This window comes from Grus americana, chromosome 1 (assembly GCF_028858705.1).
Source record: "Grus americana isolate bGruAme1 chromosome 1, bGruAme1.mat, whole genome shotgun sequence".
Lineage (NCBI taxonomy): Eukaryota > Metazoa > Chordata > Aves > Gruiformes > Gruidae > Grus > Grus americana.
The window spans coordinates 22,507,800-22,534,152 of NC_072852.1; the positions used below are offsets into that span (position 1 = coordinate 22,507,800).

At 42.0% G+C, this 26,353-nt stretch overlaps 2 protein-coding genes across 7 annotated transcripts in view; one reads left to right on the forward strand and one right to left on the reverse strand.

The window, feature by feature from the left end:
- Nucleotides 1–369: 369 nt before the first annotated feature.
- On the forward strand, nt 370–25,740 carry PANX2 (pannexin 2). 6 transcript variants are annotated; one of them, XM_054821463.1, is made up of 5 exons: nt 370–861; nt 1,334–1,652; nt 19,807–21,258; nt 22,230–22,303; nt 23,149–23,224. In XM_054821463.1, exons 2-4 carry the CDS (start codon nt 1,427–1,429, stop codon nt 22,259–22,261), a joined length of 1,710 nt encoding a protein of 569 aa, XP_054677438.1. In that variant the 5' UTR covers nt 370–861; nt 1,334–1,426; the 3' UTR covers nt 22,262–22,303; nt 23,149–23,224. The 6 variants fall into 6 exon arrangements, 5 of the variants coding, with proteins under 5 accessions (XP_054677438.1, XP_054677410.1, XP_054677428.1 ...); XM_054821435.1 differs by lacking the exon at nt 22,230–22,303 and having other exon boundaries at nt 23,149–25,740; XM_054821453.1 differs by lacking the exons at nt 370–861; nt 22,230–22,303 and adding an exon at nt 16,560–16,646 and having other exon boundaries at nt 1,514–1,652; nt 23,149–25,740.
- Nucleotides 20,018–26,353, reverse strand: part of LOC129204842 (endogenous retrovirus group K member 9 Gag polyprotein-like) — a 34,038-nt gene continuing 27,702 nt past the window's right edge. Inside the window, exon 6 of the mRNA XM_054821549.1 lies at nt 20,018–20,142. The gene's annotated coding sequence lies outside the window, so the exon portion shown is untranslated. The remainder of the gene's footprint in view (nt 20,143–26,353) is intronic.

A 26,353-nucleotide genomic window follows, 5' to 3' on the forward strand; every position in this document is an offset into this window, starting at 1 on the left:
GCTCCTGAATCGTGATGTGCCCGCATGTTCAAGACCTTCAGGGCACAACCTGCTCGGGGGAGGGCCTCTCTTTCGCTGACACACACACACACACACACACCGCTCCTCACAAGCCACTGGGCTGCGGGAGGCGCCGCTGTACCCGGGTCTGAGCTCCGGTGTGCGCTGCGGGGCGGCCTGCCGGAAAGAGAAGAGAAGGGAAGGGAGGGGAGCCCGGGCTTCCTCCTGCCGGGGTCACCCGCCCCCGCTGCCTCCAGGTCCCCTTCAGGGCCTTCCCTCCTCCACCTCCCCCGCCCCGCCCGCCTCAGCGCCCCTCAGCAGCGGTAACAGCCGCGGTCCCCGCCCGGCCCCGTGCCCGCGCATGCGCGGTGCCGGCGCGCGGTGGCTCCTGCAAGGGACGCGGCCACCGCCGCCGCCCGGGGCCGCCGCCGCAACGTGTTGCACGCTGCAGCCTCGCATGTGTTGTACCGGCTGCCTGCAGCCGCCCTGCTGCGGCTGCTCCCAGCTCAGCAGGCTCCAGCTGTTCGCTTTAAAACCTTAAAGGACCTCTGCGTTCCCGCAATTCATTCCGCTGCTGCTCTCGCCTCCTCCCCACGGCTGCTGCAAGCCCCTTCTTGAATTGCTCTGCACGTTACAGCTGCTTGGTGCAGGCGGGCATTTCCATGCAAGCGCAATAACAAGCATCAACACATCCTTCGCCTCCCGCTCCGAATCCGGAGCGATTTTATTACTTGTGGAGGTGCAGGGACCTTTTTCCGGCAGGAAGGTCCAGTGTAAGTTTATTTGCGGCTTCCGCTGTTATTTACAAGTCATCGGTTTTGTTCACCATTCCCTGGGAACGGAGGGAACCGAAGTTGCCAGGTAAATGCCCTCTTCCTTGTCTGCAGCACTTTAAGAGAGGCAGCTACAATATGTCTTGTTGCATGGCTGCTTCACCGCTATTGTACGGCATGAATTGCAAAGCGGAGGCAGCGTTTAATTGCATAGCTGTCACCGGGCAGTTCTTTTCGTTGCCCGCCTCTCGTGACATTTCTCTGCACGGCTCTGGGGAGAGGGAGGCTGCCTTGTACTGCACAGCTGCCGCTGCACTGCTGCTGGACTTGCGGTTGCCCGGCTGCATCGTTAATTCCGGCCCGTTTGCACCGCTCTCCCCAGGGCGCGGGGGTGGGCGAGGGGTATGTCCCCGCGGGGCTGTCGGCGGGGGAGCAGCGCGCAGGGCCCGGCGGGAGGCCGGGGGTGGCCGCAGCGTCCCGCCGGCCCAAACATGGTGCCGCTGCGGCAGAGGAGCCCGGCCGCGGCCCCGCCGTTACCACTGTCGGTGTTGTCCCCGCAGGCCGGGCGGGCGCCGCCAGCAGCCAGCCCGCCGCAGCGCGCCGCCCGTCCCCGGGGAGGCCCGGCGGCGTGAGGCCGCCCGCCGCCACCGCTTATGCAACACATCATCGATAACCACCCTGACATGGCCACCGCGCTGCTGGCGGGCGAGAAGCTGAAGGAGCTCATCCTGCCCGGGCAGCAGGATGACAAGGCGGGCGCGCTGGCGGCTCTGCTCCTCCAGCTGAAGCTGGAGCTGCCCTTCGACCGCGTGGTCACCATCGGCACCGTCCTCATCCCCATCCTCCTCGTCACCCTCGTCTTCACCAAGAACTTCGCCGGTAAGGGCGGCGGGAGGCCCTCAACGGGCAGGGCGGGCGGGCGGGTCCGTCAGCGCTGAGGGGGCAGCCGCCGCCCCTCGCCTTCGCGCCTCGGCGGGCGGGGGCAGCGGCGTCGCGGCGGCGGCCGCTCCCTGGCGGCCACCAGCGCTGAGGGGACAGCTGCTGCCTCTCGCCTCGGCTGGTGGGGAAGCGCCTTTCCCCGCCGGTGGGGAGGGGACCCGCCGCCCCCGCTCGGCGAGCGGCCTCGGGTCATTGGCCTGCGGGCAGCGACGGCGCCGGGAGGTGGAAACCTCTAGCTGAGAGCTGGTGTGGGTGGCACAGGATGCGGTTTTATGCGCCTTGAGGTGGATCTGGACAGGTCCTGAGCTGGACCCTGGCTGACTTCAAGCGTTTGTCCTGACGTTAATTCAGGTATCTACAACATGAGCGTTTAACTGGCCTGCTAGGGAGCGGCAGATGCTTTTGGGGAGACTGATACAATATATGGAGACACGTGCACTCTGTGCTTCATCATATTGTACTAGTCAAAATCACCAATGTCTGTTTCTGTTGAGGGCCTACATCTTGCATGCAGCCAGTAACAATTTAAAAAGCCTGGTTGGATTGCCCATCACTACCACTGCGGAGTCCTTCCAGTCTAGGAAGGTCAAGTTTTGATGAGCCTTGAAAATTACTGACCCAGTAAACTGTTATGACACCTTTCGGGCCATTAGCGCATATGTGAACACTGTTTCACTTCCTGAAGTATAGGCTTGATGAGCGTAGCTGCCAGTGCATGACTGCTCTGTACTGAAGATTTACATGAAATTATTAGCGCTTTAATATACAGGACTGACCTGGCTTGTAGCTCGTGAGGGTAGTGGAAATTGGCTGTATTCAATCAGTCTAAACATACCAGAATCAGGCTCTTGCTTTGCACACTGCTTTGGGATTGACTTCCAGCACTTACATATCCTTAATACCTGTTTTCAATATGAGATAAAGTTAAATTACCTAGAAGAATAACTGCTTGCAAATGGAGTCTTGAGATTTTTCTTAATTCTAGTTAAAACTTTTTCAGTCTACCTCATTTTTTAAACATACAGTTATATAGCTCAAGATCTTCAACCGCAGTTAATGGTAAGAGCCTCATGTTTTGGATGGTCATCCAGAGGCATCTCAAAGACACCATCTTTTCAGGGCATCCGGAGCTTGCTGAACATCTGAAAACTGTCTCTTCATAGCGACTGAAAGGCAGGATTCAAGGTCACCTTTGGTGATACTCTGTAGAATGCAAAAGTTTTGAGATCCCTTCCTCTATTTGGTTTGTAGAGAAGTAAACTAATAAAAAGCCAATCCTACAGAAGCTTACAAGAGTGCATACTTATATATGTGCCTTCATACTGTTTGTGATGTATAGGTTTGAACCTCCATAGGCCTAAAGATAGCCTTGAGTGCAGGAAAGGTCATGCCCCTTCACATGTACATTGTGCGAGTTTCCTAGCAGAAGTCCTTTGATGACTCACTGCTTGTGCAGACAGCAGTAACTTGTTCTATAGGAACAAATCCTCCGAGACTGCAGACTGCAGAGGAAGCTTCAAGTCTAAGAGACTCAGATTAATACAGTGGATGTCCTTCTGCAAGGCTAAACTGTAGTCCACACAAGTATGTGGAAGAGAGGGGATCTACTTAATTTCTGCATTTATTTTACGCTGTGAAAGAGTATTTTCTAGGCTGGTGGTTGTGTTTCCAAATTTGTTTTTCAGAAATACCACAAGCAGTATCATTTGTGTCTGCTTACGGACCACATATGCTCATTTACCCAGTAAGATATAGGGCAGTAACCTTTTGTGTCCTGCTAGGACAAAGCTTACAAGGCAACACAGAAAACACCCTTAACACAGAAAACACCCTTATGTCTTTGAAAAAATGTGGGACAACACTCTTCTGTCTTATGATGTCATGCATTTGTTCAGATGGCCTGCAGTTGGAAAAATAATAAGAAGGAAAAAATTAAAGATAGAATATAATAGAAACACTATGAAGGTCTGATGAAACTAAATAGATTCCTTTTGGGAGTGGAGTTTAACAGCCCAGGATTAGAGGATTCCATTCTGCTTCCACAGAGTTCAAGAGCAAAACTCGTATTAATTTTAATGTGACCTGAATCAGGTGTTACTCTTTTAACAAAATGGTATGTACTCAGACTCTTTGCTAAGTCAAGCTTGTCTAGAGACACTGATGGTGGTAATAACAGTAGTCCAGCTGGATACATGCTTGTTACTGATTCTGCAGTTTATGTTATGTTTCACCCATGCACTGCCATTGATATTTAAAAAAAAAAATCTATGTTCGTTTGCTTGCTCGGGATACTGCTCCCTGTGTGCAATTTGAGTAATACATTTGAAAGTTCAAACTTTGATGACAGAATTGAATAAGGTTCCTGCTGCCCTCTTGGTTGTGACTATCGTCGTAGCTTCCCAAACTTTGCTTTGAGCCCTTGTGTGCATCAGTTACAGCTTCAGAATGGGAAATAAAAACTGATGCTTATCATTATTCCAAATTCTGTTAATCATATCCAGTGCAAGCCATGGAAAGCTACCATCATGCCACTAAACTGACAACAACCCCCTTTTCATGGGTCTATCATGTCTTATTTAATCAGTGTTGGTAAAGCTCTTGAAACAGTGGTGTATGCACTCGAGATATAAAAGTGTAGTGATCAAAAAGCAGTGGTTTCTCACAAAATTTTTTTGCTCTGGATTGGAAAAGTCTGCATGATTAGTGCATAGAGGAGATAAAAGCCTATGTACTTCTCTCATCTACCTTTGAATTTATGTGTGTGGGATCAAGCGTAGCTTAAAGCATAGTCAAGAGCAACTGTACAGTCCAGTGCAAGTGTAGTGAGGGCTGCCTGGCCAAGCAGCAGGGGTGTCCTGCCCTGGGGTGCGCAGGAGGCACCCCATCGTCGCAGGAAGCCTGGGCATCCCAGGGCAGCGCTGCGCCTTCTGGGGACAGAGGCTGCGGTGAAGCACATATGAAAGCAGAGTTCAGCCCCGTGCCCAACACAGGACAAAGGAAGTGTGTTATTTATTTAAAAGATTATAATTAACAACTGTAAAAATCATTATATCTGTAGTGTAATATATTGTATACTGTAGTTTGCCAGTGGGTGAAGATAAAGTTATGTAGTTAATTGTGTTGGTTTAGTGCCACGGGCAAAGTCATTGTTTAGGTTAATGCATTTGCTGTTCATGTAAGCGATTTGTTTGTCCTTGTATTGGAGTGTTCTGCTCCTTACTTCATTTTTGAGAAATTACATCATAAATTTCTCTTTTAGTAGTGTAAAAGGCAAGACCTAATTGTTTAGCAGCTACTATGCTGATTTTCTGAATAAATCACAATCCAGCTGAACTTAATGTGTTACAAAAGGCTTTAAATTAGGTATTGGGCTGTTCTTCTATTACCTGTATCATAGAATGGAATGCTTTGGATTGGAAGGGACCTTTGAAGATCAACTAGTGCAACCCCCTTGCGATGGGCAGGGACACCCTCCACTAGACCATGTTGCCCAAAGCTCCATCCAGCCTGGCCACACTTCCAGGGATGGGGCTGCCACAACCCCTCTGGGCAACCTGTTCCAGTGCCTCACCACTCTCACCGTGAAGAATTTCTTCCTTACATCTAATCTAAATCTACCTTCCTTCAGCTTAAGGCCATTACCCCTTGTCCTATCACTCCATGCCCTTGTAAACCGTCCCTCACCATCTTTCCTGTAGGCCCCTTCAGTTACTGGAAGGCCGCAATTAGATCTCCCTGGAGCCTTCTTTTCTCCAGGCTGAACAACTCCAACTCTCTCAGCCTGTCCTCATAGGAGAGGTGCTCCAGCCCTCTGATAAGCTTTGTGGCCCTCCTCTGGACTCGCTCCAACAGCTCCATGTCTTTCTTGTGTTGGGGGTCCCCCAGAACTGGATGCAGTACTCCAGGTGGGAGGAGTAGAGGGAGAGTAGAGTAGAGGGGCAGAATCACCTCCCTCAACCTGCTGGCCACACTCCTTGTTATGCAGCCCCCCGGTGCCTACGGTATCCTTACAGTCTGACGCAATGTAAAAAAAAAAAAAAAAAAAAAAAAAAGGCTATCAACGTTCGTTCAGTTTTGCCCTATAAGTGAATCTGTAACCTAACCAAAATTTATTGGGTGATAAAATTTTGTGTCCAAATTTCACTACTGGATGGCAGTGCATTTTGGGTGAAATTGAGCCCTCTGCAGAGGGACGGTGTAGGGCATACACACTGCTAGCATGTACTCCTGAGAGTTAAATTCAGGCTGTGAAGGAGTCAGTAGGAGTTTGACTATTGACTTCAGTGGGGACAGGACTTCACTCTGATGGCTGAAGTAAGGTCCAATTCTTGCACTGGCCCATCTGCAAAGAAATGCATACAGCCTTTCTTTGCACTTCCTAAATTTTCTTTCACAAGAGTAAAGAAACTCTGTCAGCTAACCTGTTATCTTGTCATTTCTGAGTCTCCCAAATCTCCTTTAACGTTTTTCAAGCAAACCAGTGTGATTCCAGAAAGGACCTCCCTAGAAAGTTAATTAGAATAAATCCATGTGCCATATTTATACTGGGCATGAGATCGTCATAAAGTCATTTAGGAGCAATAGTCAGCTACCCCACACAAAGAAAGCCCACGTGAGTACCCACAAGAGAAGAATTAATATTGTTTCCCTTTCTAAAAGTCACCCATGGCCAGACTTCATATCAACCCAGGACATATTGAATTTAGGGGCCAGTGTATGTTGACCTTGAAGGTAATAAGGAAAGTTTTGGAGGTGTGTTTCTCTTACCCAGTGGATGGATCTGTATTTGAGTGGAATTGGTATTCTGGAGTCACAGGACTCTCAGCCCTGGTGAAGGTGCCTACAGAAGGCAGCATAGGCTAAGGGAAACCTTTCCCGCAGCAATGTTCTTGTTGAGAATAACAATATGCACAGTTGGTAGTCCCGAGGGAACTTACCTTGGTTTGCTCTGTTTTCATTTGGAAATTACTGCTTTAAATATAGCAATTAATTTTTTTATTTAAATATGAATGTCTTTGAATTTCTGTCGGAACAGTGACATAACCCCCATTATACCCTATATATTCTTAGGCATCTGCTGGAGCACTCGTGCAAATGTATATGCAGTGCTTTGCAAACGTCCATGCTTGTGTTTGACTCTTTAAGAGTCTTCTCATACCTGAAGATCGAGAAGCCTGACTTTTCATTCCCTAGCAGCTTGAGCAATTAGTTGTTCCTGTGCAAACTAGAAATGAAATACAACCAATGTGAACAGAGAGCTCAGATTTGGTAATACTGCACTGGCCCAGTGCAGGAGTAGGTGACTATACCAGGTTCTGGATGGTGGAGAAGTAAATTGTAAGCCTGTAAGTATAGGTTATCACTTTTGTCCTTCCATTTTATCTGTGTTGGAGCCTGCTGGATTGTTCCCTTTCCCACAATAAAAGGTTTGGGGTTCTTCATCTATCTATCTATCTATCTATCTATCTATCTATCTATCTATCTATTTTTAAAGTATTTAAAGTGTTTTCGTGTTGAAGCAGACTAGTCTCAGATGAATATTTAATGAAAAAACAGTAAAGCACTAAACTCTAAATGTTAGTAGGTAAGACTCTAATATACATAGTTCCAGTCCAGCTACAGTCTGTGTCAGTGTTCAGCAGTTGTTTTTAGTGATGGTGTTTCAGTATCTTCTATCAAGGCATGGCCAGTCTGGGGAGGTATGGACCTAGATAAAAAGGGATCGGTCTTTTAATACACTGCCTTTCCATTTTCACTTCCTTTCTAAAATGCACAAAATGCAGAGTATTATTAGACTGTAACATTCATTATCAGTTTGAAGTGGCTTTGTTTGGTGTTCCGTATGGTTTTCATCCTTTCCTTTACCTTCCCTGTTTTTACCATGGAACTAGTACCACAGCCATGAGTAGGATGCTGTTGAGTACTTAATACTGGTCTTCACCAGCAAGTGCTGTATTCTGTCCTCCATGAACAGCAACGATGCTACTGGCAGCGAGTGGCAGCTTTCTGTAGTGAAACATCTCATGGCATTTGCTGAACTTCCAAGACACTGTTCTACAGTCTAGTAGATGAAGAGATGCCTGGCTTTCATGATGTGATGCTTAATTTGTTTGTGTCATTTAATGTTTTTACTAAGTGGTTTAAATACCCTGTTTCAGTGTTGTGCTGTGTTCTGAAGCAACGCTATCAGTCATGTCTTTGGGAGGCTCTCTGTGTGAGGGACCAGAGAGTAGTGGGCCCAAAGGAGGATGCATTGCTGTTTCTTGTTATCTTCATGATATTGAAATATTTTAGTTTCCAAACTTTCAAAAGCTTTAGGACTGATGTGGTCAATTACAGGGGTTGCTAAGTCATATCCCTCTTGTGTAGTGCCTCAGACTTTCTATTCACAGTGAATTATTCTTTCTGTATTGCAGTCGTGTTTGCTTTTCCCTCAGAAGCTGTTAAATACTAATACTTTTTATTAAAGTAAAGCAAAACAGTCATCCAGCTGATTTTTATACTTTAGTCAAAAGCCAAGCTTTGGCATTGATTTTCTTGCTAGGTTTATAAAACAGTGCCTACAAAATAACAAAAAGTTGCTCATAAATACTGTATTTCTATGTCTCTTAGCAGTTACGTAGCTCAGCCCTCTACCACCCTTCTGCTAGAAAATTCTCATGAGGAAGTAATGGAAGGAGACAGTAAGTTAAATGACTGAAGGGTCAGTTCAAGTTTTTATGTTTTATTTTCTGATTTGTAACCATTTTGCATAAACAATGCTTACTTCACTGTGTAGTACAGTATATGCGTGAGTTCAATGTCTTTTTATGCATTTCACCCTACGGTATGTTTGAAATAGTATATGTTGAGGATTTCTCTATTATAAGGTGGAGTTTTATTTTGTACTTGTGGTCAACTTTTCTAATTTGTATTTCTGTTTCAAGTTGTGGGCAGCATATTTACACATACTTACATGACTTATCTTATTAGATGGCTTTTGAGCTTCTTTTCCATTTTTTCCTCTTTAATTGCACATAAAGCCACATACATTAAGAAGGTGAAGATGACATTTTTCCAAGTGATTATTGTTAGTGCTAAGAGTACAGGGCCAGATTGGTTTATGTACTTGACGACACCAGTGCAGAAATTGGTTCTGAGGTGGTATTAGCTGTGATAAGAGAATTTAAGGAGTGTCTCAGTACCAATTGTGTTTAAGTGCTTTCTAATCATGTATTTTTAAAAAGAACTGAAATAATACAAGCAACCACAGGCTGGCTGCAGTTCAGCTGCTGGCTGTTTGCACTGCTGATGGAATTTTTCCCAAAGGGTAAGGGCAATTCACACACAAACACGAGCTGTTCACAAGATACACGAGTTGGTTTTCTGTGAGTTTTGGTCATTTAAAGATTTGAAGTTACACAGTCAAATGTTAAATAGAAAGGTAATCTTGAGGAAATGCATGAGCCTCACATGTAATCATTCCTGCAGTTCCTAGCAGCTACAGATTTTTTCTTTTGTGAATTCCATTTCTTAAACTTCATTGACACATATACATCATCTTTTTTCATATGAAATTTCATGACCCTGTTTGTAGTATTAAACCCTTCATCTTCCTAAGTGTCATGTATGTGAAGAGGTCCAAAATGTGGATGAGATTTAGCTTAGTACATGCTTTCAGGTAACTTCAACAATTTGAAAATATTTTTCTTTAAGAACTACTTCATTCATTCATCTTAGTCAAAAGGAGACCTTATGAATAGATGATTGTAAGGTCAAGACTGTTTTTCAAAGCTACCCTGAAGTATTTTGAAGCTTTTTTTCTCCCTAAACTGGATATAAATCCATGATCTAGAAGAAATCTAAGCTTGTATTGTTTCTTAGAACTGTAAAGCTCTTCAAGAAGAATCCACATCATCAGTGAGTTCCTTAGCTTTTGTTAGCATTAAAAATTACTGCAGTGGGCACCTTCAACAGGGATACTTATTTAATTACAAAAGCTGAATAATTTCACAGTAGACTGGCATGATTCTTGTAGAGGTTTCCTTTGTTTCCCATGATACAGGATTTATTCTAAGAAAAACACAGAAATCAGTGCAGATATTTCCATCACCAGGGATTTTGTCCCAGGCCTGTATTACATACTTTTGCATTTGAACTGGGAAATACAGCAGTTCATTCTAATAGCAAAGTTTGGGGATTTGTTTGCTTTTCTCTACTGGCACCATGCCTGTTGTGCAGAGTCTAAGTTACCAGAGCAGTGATGCAGTCAGGTGCTGAGGTGCGTGGTGTGGTTTTTTGCAGCTTAGTGCTCAGTGACTATTTCTAGAGCAATTTAGTTATATGCTGAAGTAATTATTTCACCATTTTGAGATTGAGGTGCCTTGTCTTCTGTGGGATTCATGACTTGTTCAGGTGTGCCTGAGACCTCTAGACTGGAAATGGCAGAGCCCCTGGAGCCATGGGAGGCTGATTCTCCTGGCTCTGTTGTAATAGATCAGAACACTTCTGACACTTTACAAACCCAATTTCTCTGCACATGGAGGAACCAGTTTTCCAAAAAGCAGTAGACTGGCCATCTCTGCCTCCGAAATCCTATGTTATTAAAATAACATAATTACCTAATGAGCTAACTATTGGCATTTTTCTTCTTTTTCAATATGAAGTTTTCTGGGTACAGTGTTTATGCCGAGAGGTATTTAATACAAGCCATCTATTTTATTTCTAGTCATTAAATAACAATAATGCACTAGAACAAACCTGCCATTTCCCATTGCTTCCTGTGCTTCTATTTTGTGCTTAACTCTTGACTTAAGGAGCCACCCTTGCCTGTGCATCATCAGTTTCACTGGATTTTCATCATTCATTTCACTTTGGCATTTACATGTTCTTGCAGTTTACTTTAGGTGTTACTCTAGTCCACATTATCATAGTGTCTGGGTGCTTGCGTAGTTGCTTTGGGGTTCCATCTCTAAAGGAGAATTTTTGAATTACCCAAAAATATTTTTTTGATCTTTGGAAAACATAAAACACTTATTTTCACACATCACTTCTTCTCCTCTGCAGAAGACCTGTACATCACCAAAATTCCACTCATCTCCTCATGTAAGCACTAAATTTAGAAGTAAGTATTACATAAATTACTTTTGTAGGACCATCTGCATGGCTGAATTTCATTAATTATACTTTGATTAATACAGTCTTTTAAATTCAGAGCTAACCTTCCCTCAAATCTTAACATAATACAAAGCACCATTATAATACAGAAACATACCTCTATGTACAAATACAAGCATTTTAATTTCCTTCCAGGTGTTTTCTGTGGTCTCACAGAGCTCTCTTGAGCACAGGAAAAAACGCTCCTAGTGATGTTCAACAGTACAGGCACTATAAATAAGCTCTCTTTCCAATGATGTTACCACCATACTGCATGGCCATCACATGGTGGATAATAGCTCATTATTGAGGAAACATTTCTCTATGGGAACAGCGTAAGGGAATTCATTTAGGTGTTTCTGCACCTTCTGCATAACAGTTGCCATTTCGGGAATAATCTTCTCCAACAGACTTCAACATGTCAACCAAGTAGGAGTAGGTATCTTTCTCTCCTGAATAACCTGGGCAGGCGTTACGAGTCTTTAAGCCTCAGATTGCTGGTAAGTGAACTCAGCATACCAGCTGATTTTAGAAGAGCCAATGTTTATTACATACAGGGAATATAGTTCTGTAAGTTTATATATATACACTAGGAAAATACACTACTAATTTATTGATGATGCAGATCCAAAATACATGCAGTTCAAGCAGCAGTCCTGCAGGGAAAAAAAGACCCAAATTGTAAATGCGGGGACACCTGCTGCTGCCGTTTCATTGTAGTTACCCCTGTGGGGTACGCATTACTTATCAGTCTTTGAAACTGCTTATCTACATCTCACCCATTAGACTAATCCTTGTAGAGTATAGGCCAGTAAAACTTAGTAGCAGCAGTGGTTTCCTGTCTCATTTCTTTAGGGACTTTCTTTTCAAGATTTTTTTCTTAAACAGGACAAGTGGTTTCAGAGAGTGGGCAAAAAAGGCTATACCTTACCTTGTTGATCATGGAGAAATTTGTACCTTAGGAAGACTTCATGGGCATGGAACCTATATTCAGATTTGGAAAGAATATTCCCTAAGAAAGGTAAAGGTATTGTCTTTTTGTTTTGATAAAAGTAATAACAATTAGCTTGCTAAGTTAAGGCTTAGTTTGATAAATGTTTTCTTATTTGTTTGAGTAAACTCAGTGAGTTAAATAGGACTGTATGAGTTACAGTTGATACACAAAAGTAATTTCAGGAATCCATCCTCATGCTGTACTAATCTCTAACCTTTAAATATCCTTTAAATAAAGTAGTTGAAATAAACCAGTTAAATTAAGGGCGTTTTTCCTTTGGCTGTGAATTAATTTGAGGATTAGCCAACATGTGTTAAAATCACATTCAAAGTAGAGAGTTACATATTCCTTGTGGACTGTGTGACTGAGATGGAAAACCTGTATACTGTTTAGATAATGATATGATTCCTTAGACTACGTTTTCAACCTCAGTAACATGAATGGGTTTTGTTCTTTTTTTTCCAGAGAGAAGAGGATCCAGGACATTTCTTCTTTTCCATTTAAAAATTGCTGAAAAACTACTAAATAAATTATTTGTGTTTCTCAAAATAAACAGTTTGCTACCTGCTTTCTTGTGCAATCCTTTTAGTACCCAAGGTGAATGAGGCATGTATGTCTGATTGCTTACACGTATGTGATACAATGTAAGGAGAGCAGTGTGACAAGGACTACCTCTGTCAAATACTGGCATTTATTGCTGAACTCAGAGAGTTTGTCATTTATCTTGGCTGTTACAAACTTGTGTTCTGGCATCTGATGGGCAAGGAGATTCAGAGATTCTACCTAAACACTGAATTTCTCCTTTAAGTGGAGAGGACCTTAATGAGGAGTGCTTCAGAGAACTTTACTGGAATGCCAGCTTTTCTTCATAGGCAGGTTGGGCACCAGCATAAGAATGACTTAGCAGCCCTCTTCAAGAGGGCAGAAGGCCAATTGCTAGGAAGCAGTAGGCCCAGGGTGAGTCTGTAGTATATTTAACTCAGTAAGTAGACATGAATATACTTACCTGATACCTAACTCAGGTCTCCAGCATGAGGGCTTAGCCACTTGTCCAGAAGCTGGGAGATCCACCCTCTTCGGCAGCACCTAAGCACCACTTCTGCTGCCTACACCCAATGTAGGGCCGTGGTGGTCAGGCTGAATGTTTACTTCTAGATCCTCAAAGAATTGTTTGCACAGGACACATATTTACCTTTGTCTTGTTCTAGCAAGCACAAGAATTATCATCTTTTTTCATTTTTTAATTATATTTTCTGAAAACTGAGTTCCTTTTTTTTTTCCTGTCGACTGTTAGAAAATTGTGCTATTCCTTCTGCATTACTGAATTACTGCACTAGAATGCTGAAATCATGCAATTCAGTTGGAAAATTAATGAGGTGTGATTTCTTTTTCCAGAGTAAATTCTAAAAGCTGGAGGTCACAGGAGACATAGACCATTTATTATTATGGTTTATATTTTGCTTTGGGTGAATATACTTGATTTCACTGGGAATACAGTAGGTGTGAAAAGTTATTTGCCCTTTTATATAGGGGCATATACTGTTTATTCCTAATATTTTCCTTTTTTACTTTTTAATGTCTACCAGAAGCATTGTAAATGTGTTTTCCATATTTATTTAAATAACTTTTACTCATAACAGTATTTGAGAAGCTTGAAATTGACCCCCCTCCAGCATCAGTTCTTCAAAGAGAGATGCACATGCCAAATTTTATGCACTATGAGTAATCTCATTGGCTTCAAAGGAACTGCCCAATGCATGAAGTCACTTAAGTCTTTTTAGGAGCAGGTCTAATTTTTTACAGTGTTGAATACTAAGAGATTGGCATTGTTATCTTCATTTTGAAGGGGCAAGTGAACATTTGTGTTAGATGCAATTCACTCACTTTCCCAGGAAGAGTTGTAAAAACTTAACTTTGCGAAGGTAATGGAGAAGGATACGTATCTACCAACTTCACTGTGTCTTCTTGGCAGTGTCATTTCTCCATACTGTACACCAGCTCACATTTTTTGCAAGGTTTTTTTTTTTTAATAGATAGGCAAATACACGTGTGTGCTTGCGTGCATGAACACACACAGCCTCCTTGGTGAACTGTGCTGTTGATATCTCTTCCTTTGAAAGAGATGCAATGCTGAGACCTGAGTTCTACCCACTTATATTGCAATGGTAGCCTTCTAGCCATACTTTACCTCATGTGTTCCTAGTGCAACTGGCCATTGCATTCACTTTTGTAAATGGCCATGTCTCAAAAGTGAAAAAAATTACTCCTGTGTGAATCAGCTGTTCTTACTGGACATTACCTAAAGAAAAAGAAAGTTCACCTTGAGGACAGTCAGGCATTGGAGCAGGTTGCACAGGTGGTTTGTGTAGTCTCTGTCATTGGAGGTTTTCAGATTGGACAAAGCCCCAGTCAAGCTGGTCTGAACTCAGTCCTGACCCTAATTTGAGGAGGACGTGGGACTTGGTAAATTCTGATGTTCCTTCCAGCATTTCCGTGATTCTCCATTGGGATATAACTTCAGGGAATGGTTTAGACAGCAGTTACCAGATTTTTCCATTGGTAGCTCCATTTCCAGATCTGGGATTCATTTTTGCAGTGGGAAGTTTCACAGGAGTTCCAACGCCGAACCTCAGAACCTCAGCATCTCAGCCCCTCACCAGAGGAATTTCAGAACTTACAGTACTGTGTCTCCTGCGTGAAATTAAGCAGGAGATTTATTTGTCTAACGTATTTTCTTGCCTAGCACTTACAACCTGGCAAATGGTGTTGAATTCAGGACCTCTTGAAGAGGGCAGCTGAAGATATGCTGAAGTATGTGGAGATTGGGGAGCCATGGAAAGGACGTGGCTGACATTGCGTTGGGAACAGTACGAGTGGGAGCCTGTGCCTGCAGGAAACCCACAAGCGTTTCTCAGAGCCTTTACTAACAGGCAGCAGACTCAGCAGCTCCTAGTTTCCACACTTTGCTGTCACTCCTTTCCACACTGTCTATTGAGATTCTTTCTAAAGAGTTTTTTGAGCATAGCCCCTTCTTTCATCCCTTTCCCTACCTTGGCAATCTTCTCACAAACACATACCCTTTATCATTCCCCTAAAGTATGCCCTTTGTACCACAATACTTCCTGCAAGTTATTTTTCTCTATTTAAGTAATACTTAAACTGATGGATTGAGATGGTACAGAATGGAGCATGTGAAAGAATTTAGTTGTCGAGGGATTTTAATTCTTCAGGTGGCATAACCAAATCAAATATACCACACAACTGACTAAGTAGCTCTGCATTGATTATTTCATGTTCTTTGCATGTCCAAAAAATATAGTGAGATGTCTCTCATACCTTACCCATGAGACTGTTTTTTGTGGACTTCTAGAAACTACTTATGTGCACAGTGAGCAGGATAAAATGTATTTATGTATTATCTCATGTAGTGCTCCTCTGATCATCTAATAGTATCAAAAAAAGGGAAGCTAAGCTTCCTAGTATGCATCTTTACAGTCAAGTCAGTATATGATAAAGTATAATATACTTTATAATATATTAACATCAAGGACTTTTTTTCCAATGTAGTAATTATTTCTGCATAGTATTAACACAGGGTTGTTTAGTGTCTTAAAAATTATTCAGAAGGAATATTTCCTGGGAATGACAGTGACTGTAGGTAAGTATTACTGAAGACAGGATTTGTTCTTAGGGACTCTTAGTGATTTTTTTTCTGAAATCGTATTGAACTTCTTACTCTGGCATGCAGTTAACACATTTGTGTAGGTGGACCTAAGGGCAGATCTTCAGACTTTGAACTTACTGAGATTTTACTCTGAGCATCAGAACTAAAAATATCACAGTAAGCCCATCACATTTAATGCAGAGAAGTTGAGTTTAGTATTCCAGCCACCAATAACAATGGCAGGTGAGTTATCTTAGTGGGTTTTGTGCCTTTGCTGTAGATGCACATGTGTGCAAATCACAGATCCACATCCACCATGACCCATCTTTTCATTATTGTTTGGAGCAGGCAAAAGATTATTTTGGAAATGATGACCTTGCTCTCCAATTTTTTTTTTGGTGGGAATTTCTGGCTCCTGGGCTCACAAGAATGTAGTTATCAAGGAGAGTGGAGGAATAGGTTATATTCATGGTCTTAAGCCTACACAACATTCAGAAGGTGACCAACCTGCTCAGCAATAATAATGTCCCCTAAGCTTTTAAAAAAATTTCTTTACAGCATCTTACTCTCTTGTCTTTTCCTACACAATTGAACGGTTACACCATATGCAATTAAAATGTGGAGTCTTGGGGAAAAGCTGCATTTCATGGTGGCTGGAGTGATTATATGAAAAAGTTCCTAAACTGAGGATTTTCAGGATGAAAGAATATCAGTAGAAACTTTATGAATATAAAGTTAAAAGCAAATACATATTTTTATATTGAATGCTCCAATGACAGAGCTATGATTTTAACACTGCTACAACCTTTTTTAAATTCTACTTACTTGTCAGGAGAACATTGTAAAATAAAAAAATATGCCTGCTGTGCCTTCTTGAAACTGCGTTAAGTAGGGCGCTCACAGCTAGAGTGAGCTTTATGTGTGAGAACAACTTGTTACTCCCCTACCCTCATCAGATCTGCATGTTGAGATCCAGCTCTATGTTACTGTCATCTTTTCATAACAAACAAGATTAGTTATTGACACAGATTTTTCATTTATTCCTGATTGACAGAGATTGCAGTAGAGGAGAAACAGGTCCATATCCTACTACGATGGGATCAAACATCTTCCTGGTGTTAAATGCCAGGTTAAATGAAAAGTAAAATGCTGCCATCGCCTAAGAAGAAGCATTCACAAAAGCTAACTCAAACCTAGTGGCGATCTTGCTTCAGAACCTGTTGTGAATGAAGAGAGACAGGTTCCTCCAGGCAATGGCTAAATTAGTCTTCTGCTTTGAATCACTGTCTGGAAGGGTCTTCCTCTCTTTTCCATCGTATGGACAGTTTTCTAGATGAATGATTTGATGCTCGGCTTTGTGAGTCAAGTCCTGTGCTAAGAAGGTTAAGCTAAATTCCCCTGTGGAGTAACTTTACCAAAATTAGTGACATTCACTGATGGTGAGCATGGCTCAAACTTGCTGGAAGATACTATTTGAATAAAACTGCATTGTAACCTCACTGCCCCTGCTTGAATCAGTTATAAGAAATCCCACTGACTTCACTGAGGATAGGATTTCATCTGAAGGGTCTTGATATTTACATGAAATACAATGAAAATCATGTCAGTTTAACAAATATGCAAAGAAAATATTAGACTAGCATCAATAAATAACAAAACATTGAATAAGAATGGGACACCATGCTCAGCTATCCCACTAAATTCAAGACCTCTCACAATTTACCAGGCAATGGGAGCAGCTTAAAAAGTGCTTAACAGAGGAAAAGCAAACAAATTCCTATAAAATGGCATTTGCTTTCTTTACTAGGCTGGGCAGCCCATTTTTGAACTAGTCTCTAATGAAGCTGTTCAGTCCAAACTGGAGTTGTGAAGCTTTTCAGACTTTCTTCACTGAAGCAGTAGCAATGGACAGAGAGTAGAGTTAGTCTGTAAGTGATCTGTCCAACATAAATGTAAATGTTAAGACATTTTGATTGTTTACTTTTTTAATTTATAAAAACATAAACATATTTGATTGTTGTTGTATATATACAGTTTTGGCAGAAGTCACCTTAGCTTCCAGGTCTCAGTGAAGAGAACTGAAGAGAACTGTTCACAGTTTGTTTGGTAGCAACAACAGATACATGAATCCAAAAATAATCCTTACAGATTATTTGTATGAATACTTGTTGCCGTCTTCCCAAGTATTCATGGTGTTGAGACCCATGTATGTCATAGGAAACTAGGGTTCATATTGGCAGGTTCTGCTGAGACACCCAATTCAGAATATTTCTGCTTATGAGAAATGCACCAAACTGCTTTGCCTTTTTTTCCCCCATGGGAACATTTTCACATAGGAATCTACTTTGTCTCCTGGAAAATCATGCAGTAACTCTTTGATAGCAGGAGTTGAACTTTTTTGTATGCATCCCTTCATGGGTAGGGTTGGGAGGGCATGTAATTACCGAAACCGAGAGAGACAGTGAGCATTTTTCTTGTAACACATGGCTGTAAATACACAAAAATAGTCTAGATGGGAAGCTGTGTAACATAAGAGTGCTTTAAGCTCTCCTCTGAGATTGAAGTTAGACAATTTTAAAATAGTCTTCAAAAGTGATTTTAAAGAATTTGCCAGGCTTACTCACTTTACATGCTGTCTTGGGTAACATCATTTATTCTATCATCTCTGTTTAAATTGGTTGTATTTATAGAGAAGAATCCTCACTAAATCACTTAAAAAAAAACCCCCACAACAATTTCTGTGCAGTCCTCAGCATGTAGATCTCTGTAGGTGACAAAAGAGGTTTACACTTCAACATTTTACCAAAATACTAGTAAATGCTTTTCATTTGCTTGCATATGAGAAGTAGTTGGTCAAGTAAGGAGGCCTCTGTTAAGCCGAAAGGATTAGGGGGTTTGCCTACCTATTAATTTTTTATATTTATTGTTATCAAATGACATAATTTTTTATTATTTCCCTTCATGATCTGTATTATTAAGAGAACAGTACCACCACTCTGTTCCAGCCAGCTGTTCTCGATCGGAGTTGTAGACTGTGTTCAGAACTGGAGCAAGCTGCTTGTTCTTGAGCGATTCTCAATTCAAAAGAACATGCTTTCTCCCTGTGGGTCTCATTTTGGGAAGTTTTTTAAAGATATACCAGAACACTGTAAAATATATTCCCTTTGTTCTGCCTGCCAACACATGAAAATATGGTCTTCCTCTTTGAAGAGGGTGTTTTGATAATGGTCATTGTTCTTTGAGCAGTTAATACTACTCTAGCTTTCACAAGTTTTTCAATCTTACTTTCATGTATTGCTAGAAAAATGTAATTGTGTAAGAACATAACTTATCTACTGGGTGAAGACAAAAGTCCTTTTAGCCCAATATCCTGTCTCTGATGAAGGCAAAAAGCAAATTCTTAGGAAGGAGTGTTAAAATAGACAAGCATATTGTGTTACTTCCTTTGATAAACCCTTCCACCCTCCAGCAACCTGTGGCTTAAACATGTCCTGAAAAATTGCATCACTATCTGTGTATTTAATAATCCTTGCTATACTTTTCTTCCATTACTTTGTCTGACTGCTTTCTTGTTCCACAGTATTTGTTTCTTCCATAATACTGTATGACAGTGATTTCCACCATTTAATTGCACACTTTGTAAAAAACAATATTACAGATGCAAATGTAGAATTAAATTTTCATAGTGATAAATACAGTTAACACACCAGATTCTTGTCCTGGTCAGTCGCACTTTAATGCAAGAGTGTTAGCTGGGAGGGATACAGTTAACTAAATGCTTGTATGTCTTTAGGTTTTAATTTTTTCTACCATATCCAATGAGTAGACTTTGTTAAAAAACAAACAAACAAACAAAAAAACCCATTGCCTTCAGCTATATCTAACTTCTTTCTATTTAAAAGAATATTTAGCTGGGGTGAACCTTAAATTTCAGCGAAACGAGCCTTTCAACATTTGCACATAACATCCTCAGCTGCTATATAGTGGATATCAGGTCTTTTAGCTTTACAGAGTTTAGGTCACAGTTGCTTAGAGTATTGTTCTCAGTGAGGTAATTAAACCAAAATGCATATTTATTGCTGACATTTCTAGCTCAGGTTCATTCTAAAACTTCCAGGTAAATAGTTTTGCCTGGAGGCTTGTGAAGATATGTGCAGGCTGAGCTGTCTCATAGACATGGAGGGCTTAAAGGTAATGTAAAGATACAGTAAAATAAAATTGATATCATTTGAAATGTTTATTTTCCAGAGCTCCTTTTGTAGGTTAAATGCACAGCAGTGACTTTTCTCTCTGTTATACAGAGGAGCCAATATACTGTTACACACCACACAACTTCACCCGCGATCAAGCCTTGTATGCCAGAGGATATTGTTGGACAGAATTAAAAGATGCCTTGCCAGGAGTTGATGCCAGCCACTGGCCCTCCTTGTTTGAGCATAAGTTCCTACCTTATGCGCTGCTGGCTTTTGCTGGTATAATGTACATTCCAGCTCTGGGCTGGGAATTTCTGGCCTCCACCCGACTGACTTCAGAGCTTAATTTTTTGCTTCAGGAGATTGATAACTGCTACCACCGTGCAGCTGAGGGGCGGGCACCAAAAATAGAGAAACAGATTCAGTCCAAAGGCCCGGGGATCACTGAGAGAGAGAAGAGAGAGATCATTGAGAATGCAGAGAAGGAAAAAAGCCCTGAACAGAACTTGTTTGAGAAATACCTGGAAAGAAGAGGACGAAGTAACTTTTTAGCTAAGCTTTATCTTGCGAGGCATTTGTTCATCATCTTTTTAAGCATCATACCAATTACATACTTATCCACCTACTATGCTACGCAGAAGCAAAATGAATTTACATGTGCACTAGGAGAGCCTCCAGACAAAACGAGCAGCTCCAAATTGCACATCAGAGTGAACTGTAAACTGCCATCTGTCCAGCTCCAGCGGATTATTGCTGGTGTAGATATTGTTCTCCTCTGCTTCATGAACTTGATAATCCTCATCAACTTAATTCACCTCTTCATATTTCGCAAGTCCAACTTCATATTTGATAAACTGAACAAAGTTGGAATAAAGACCAAGAAACAGTGGCAGAAGTCCCAGTTTTGTGACATCAATATTTTGGCCATGTTTTGTAATGAAAATCGGGACCACATAAAATCATTGAACCGTCTGGATTTTATTACGAATGAAAGTGATCTGATGTATGACAACGTGGTACGCCAGCTGCTTGCAGCGTTGGCCCAGTCCAACCATGATGCCACTCCAACCATGCGTGATTCAGGGATCCAAACGATAGACCCAAGCGTTGATCCAGCAGACATTGATGCTAATGAGCAGCTCATCATTAAGAGACCAAGGAAGAAGATGAAATGGATCCCAACTACCAATCCCCTTCCTCAGCCATTCAAGGAACAGTTAGCCATTATGAAGGTTGAAAACCATAAACCTGAAAAACCGAAGCCTGTGCGGAGAAAAACAGCAACGGACAGCCTTATAGCTCCTTTGTTAGAGTCTGCTGCAAAAACCTCACAGCAATCGTCCGCTCATAAAACTGAGCCAAACGCCATCCCAAGCACAAGCAGTGAAAAAAAACACACACGACACTTTTCCTTGGATGTTCATCCGTATATACTTAGTAGCAAAAAACCCAAGCCAGAGATTCAAGCCATCCCCTCGATGCCTACGTCAAAAAGCCAAGAGGGTGGATTTTTAAACCAGGAAGAGAATGTTGTAGTACACGTTACCTCCTCTCTCAAAGGTACAGTATGCCATAATGCCCGTACCACCTCCATAGACCATAATTTGCGTAGCGATCTTCAGAAACTCAAAGCTTATCTGAAATGTTTGACCTACCTTGCTAGATTTTGGGATAGCTAATAATCTTAGGGCTTGCAGGCCTCAGAAATAGGGGTTCTCTTTCTTTAGCAGCTATATGGAGGATAAGGATTATTACAGGTAGAGCTGTAAAAAACAGCCTGCAGGCTGTTGGTGCAGAGAGTTTTTCAAATGTAAGCAGATTTTCTCAATTACAAATATGGTCGTGCCTTGCCAAGGAAATGAGGAGAGTTTGGCCTCCTTGATACCCTTCCTGCTCCACCAGCACCTGGCACATTTCAAACCTGCCATATTTTCAAGTCATATGGAAGCTGTCATGGTAGATGACTAGTAACAGCCACTTAGGAGTGTGTGAGAAACTGTGCTAATGGCAGTTAAAGCTGCCTGTAGAAAAAATTCTCTTTAACTACCAGTTCCTAGGGGTTGGCATGTGTTTGTCATCTATGAAATCACAACTCGGATCATTTATATTGTTATTCACACAAGAGACATTTTAAATTGCCCTTCGTGTCATGTGGACCAGAGAGGATGGATGGTCTGAAGTGTCGGTGCTGGTCGGGGATTCAGGAATTCTGCCATTCCCTTCTCGTGTGGCCTCACAGGAGATTATGCTCTTTCTGTGCCTCAGTTCCCTGTGTGTGTCTTGGAAATCCTCTCCCTTTCTTACCTCAAAGGAGTGTTTTAAATATATCAGTAATTGTTAGGTGCTAGAGTGATGGGGAAAGCCACGTGAGCGCTAAAGAAAAGTGATAGATCAGTAGATAGACTGATAGACAGATAGCTATCTTCTTGTTTATTTTTGTAAGCTACTGAGATAAGAAAGAAGCACTATGCACTTGAAGTTACAGAAAGATTTGTACTTACTTAAAGCAATGGCTCTCATCTCATTACAAGCTAAGACCTCCCTCTGGGCCTCGACAGACTGACAGCTACCGTCACCCCACTGCCCAGCAAAGAAGTGATTTGAGGTATAAAAGTTTCTGTCACTTCCAAATCCTTATGCTCCTTAGAGCCCTCCAACTCCCCAATGTGCATGTGAGCTATTCTACAGCATTCCTTATCCAGTCACCTGCTCTGATTTCAACTCCTCAAAACTACTGGAGTTTTCTGGTCTCAATTACCTTCATCTAAATTAGTGCTTGAATATTTTAAGGGCAAAAAATAATTACTGTAGTTTTGGGGCTCTGTTACTCCCCATTCCCATTAAAAACTTTCAGCTTTTCTTTTGAGTTACACCAACGCTGCAGTCCATCAGGTAAGGTAGACTTCTCTGGAAAGAGACATCAGTTAATGTCAAATTGCTGAGTTCTTTCTAAAGGCAAGTGGCTTACTATGTGTAACCACTATTTTTTCCCATTGAAAATATCAGTGCTTTTTGTATTCCATGCTGTGGATTTCAACATTCATAACGTTTGTCAAAACATTAAATCATAACATTTATAAAACACCTGCCAGACTGTAGAGGAGAATAAAAGATACTTTTGAGTTGTTTTCCGTTCATTTTACGAAAACACCATTCACATAAGGAAGCATGAGCATGCGTAAAAAATAGCAAGATTTACAAAACCCATTTGTTGTTTGTCCTGTTTCCCTGAGCTTAAAATCCTGTTGTTTTGAAACAGTCCTGTTAGATTTCTGAAAGGGTCCCAAGAAAATTTCTGAAAGGGTCCCAAGAAAATTCGGGTTTGGGTCCACTCCTGAAATCAGTGCCAAAACTGCCAGTGGTTTTTATTGGTTCAGAACACTCCTCTCTGATGGACTGGAAGGGTGAAAGACTACCTGTCTTTTAACTGGCTGTTTTGTTTTCTTTTAGACACCTCTCATCCTGCAAAAGAGATCCTATACTCATCTGAGACATGCAGAACTGTGCCTGCTGCTGGGGCTTTTGTCACATGTAACCACAACCATATAGCCACGACTGCTGCTGCAACAAGTATGACTTTGAACCAAGTCAAGCCGGACCCCACGCCTGCACTGAACTGCAACCCAGCCCACCCATTGCTGCACATCAACACACTGTACGAGGATCACGAGGAGGACGTTTCAAACATAATGGACAATGGTATTCACTCCCCGACTGACACTGGGGAAATTCTCTCCATCCCAACCCCAAAGCAGATAAGGTTGGCAACGTTTGATGAACCAATGGCAATCGTGAGCTCGGTGGAGTACTGAAGACGCCGGGCTGCAGAGCTGTGCCCTCCTGGCCAGGCCCAAGACCACCGCAGTGCCGGCCGTGGTCCTCCCAATGATGCAATTCACTGCATGAGCATGGAGAGTTTTCACACAGACTACAGCTTTTGGTAATAACGCCAAACGGTTTTTCAGGATCACATCATGAGCCCTGTCAGTCATTTGCAAACTAGAATAAAGAAAATCTGGTGGAATTAGACCTTTAACGCCAAGACAACCATTAGCTCTAGCTCTAAACTATAGCTTCCTGATTTAAATGGGGATTAGCACAATTTACGAACATTAAGAGTCTGACGGCATGCCACAGTAATTTTAGTGAGTGTTTAAATCCTTTGCATTCAGAATCACTGATTAAAGTTAAAACAACATGGAGGTGAGGTATACTTTCTTAATGGCAGCAGTTAAATAAGAGTTTTTTTCTAAGCAGAGAGGGTTTTTTTCAATTCAGGATTATGAAAATGTTATATGCAAGCAAAATTTTTGTTTGTTTGTTTCTTTAGCTCACTAATGTTGGGCTTGATGGAGACTTAGCTGAAAGGGCCTTACTACCACCAGCATTTAAGTGCAAAAAGATTGATACACTTGATCTCTTGCATTTATAAATGAAAATACCTGAGGTATGCACTGCCCTTTAACAAGCTTATATGTTTGATGGAAGATGATGAAATGAAGAGTTTATTTTTTTAAATATATTTTACCATGGGAAAAATTACTTTAATAACTTTTCAAACCAGGTGTTGCTTTTAACAAAATGTGTAGAAGAGAGTCATTGTAGCTGCTTATTTTTTCATAGTGTATTTATGAACCAGGTTAGAAACTTTCATGGGTGCTTCACTGATACGAAAAATCTTAACGAAGGTCGTTACAAAATACCTTACAAAAGATGAAACCAGCAAAATTGTTTTCAAATAACACACGGTTAAAGAAGTCTATGAATTTAGGTCTGCAGACTTGCCTGGTCCTTGGTTCAGCAAACATTTAAGGCCATGGATGGCACTGAACGACTCACATGTCTAAAGCTAAGCACACACTGAAATGGCTTTGCTGGATCTGGGCTCTAGTGCAGGCAGACAATAATCCTGCAGTATGTGCTATCACTCCGATTCAATATTTGCCTTTCTTGGCTCAAAGCACATCTTCATGCCCATCTTCCTATAACTACGGTATGTGTGATTTAATAGAAAACTCTAGTATAACTAAAACATCTATTAAAAGTGTATCATGCAATAACCATTCTCAGCAAAATTATAGTGAAACAAAAAGTGACTGTGTTAAAATAATATCCTAGCTGCATTCAGAATTATGGACTATGTGTGTTTGCTTCAAAATTATGTATAATGGTAGAAGAAATATGCAGCACAAATATGGGACTGAAATCTTGAATTTATTTTTAATTTATTACCTCAGACATGGATATATGAAACCAATATTTAATGAAAATAGCACTGAAAATAAATACCTATTATTCTGAATAGTTTAATGTGTACTACTTCCTAGCTTAGTTACGTACAGGTGGGATTTTATTATAAGCAGTGGGCGGGATGTATAAAACCACCATTTCTCCTTACGTTACTTCAGTTCTGCCCAACCTTTTTGGCCTGAACAGGCAAATACAAAAAGGCAGCAAGGCAGAGGACACGTGCCGCAGACGGGAGGGGGCGCTGGGGACAGCTGAAGGACCTGGCTGTAACACCCCAAGGTCTCGGCATGGAGCTGACGAGGCAGATGGAGCTCGGGCCAGGGCAGCTGGGAGATGCTGGCTGCAATGGCTCCTGCTGGCTTGTCTCCTTCCAGCCCTGGGCATGTCAGCATTCCCCACAGCCCGCACGCCGGCAGAGCCGGGATGGGCAGGGATTTGAGCAGTTTATACGCCACCTGTGGCTCCAGGGCCGTAGGCTAGTCACCCCTCTACTAACTCGCTCAAACACAAGCTGCAAGGTGTTCGGTATCACCGGCTGCGTGACCGGTAAACTGGTGTGACTTTTTACATAACAAATCTGCACTTGTGTCATCAGGGCTTCATTCTGCCCCAGGTACGGGAGGAAGCTTTCTGCAGCGAGGCAGCCATGGCATGGAGCATCACCTGTGACGGCACTGCAAGGAGGGTCTCTGCCCGGCCTGATGGCAGCTGCCGTCCGTTCAGAGTCACCTGAAAGCAACGGCACATCGAGACTCCAGACGTGAGCCGAATGCCCCACTACATCCCAGTCACTGAAATATCCAGTACTGTAGTTAGAATTAATTTTTTTGGGCAAATTAAAACCATTATAGGTCAGTACTTCTTAAACATCAATAAATAATTAGAAAAAAAGATGGAAAATTGCCTTAAGAAAATCAGGAACCTGTTAATAAAAGCAGAGTGAAAGAATAGGACCCTGAGGCCAGAGTTAAAGAGCTGCAACTCCCTTACGTCACTGTACTTTCACCTGCCAGAAGGCAGCACGGTGAATTTCCTCAGGGTTGCAGCAGCTCAGCTGACAATGTTATAAATGCATGAGGAAATCTTTGGGGTTGCCTGTTCACTCTCCACTTGGTATCACACATTGAGCAAAATATCAACCATACTGGCCTGAGCGACAGTGATATGCCAATATTCATATATATCGGTATCAGGCAAAGCAGACCATGTCTGAAAAACTAAGGATCCAAACTTTGTGTAGTACATTGAAAATAGCAACATTCAGTAATTAGAGGGATTTTCATCACGCAGAAAATGCAGGGCTGGGTTCTCGGGCGGGTGCAGGTACCGATCTAATGAGGGTGGTGTTTCTGAGGAAGGGTTGCCCGCTAAGGTGCACATGTCCCCTATTCATTCAAGAGCAGGA

Coding starts and splice junctions, on each gene's coding strand:
- PANX2 (XM_054821435.1), top strand. CDS start 1,427: ATGCAACACATCATCGATAACCACCCTGACATGGCCACCGCGCTGCTG. Junction 1,653..19,806: donor CTTCACCAAGAACTTCGCCG/GTAAGGGCGGCG, acceptor TCTGTTATACAG/AGGAGCCAATATACTGTTAC. Junction 21,259..23,148: donor CGTTACCTCCTCTCTCAAAG/GTACAGTATGCC, acceptor GTTTTCTTTTAG/ACACCTCTCATCCTGCAAAA.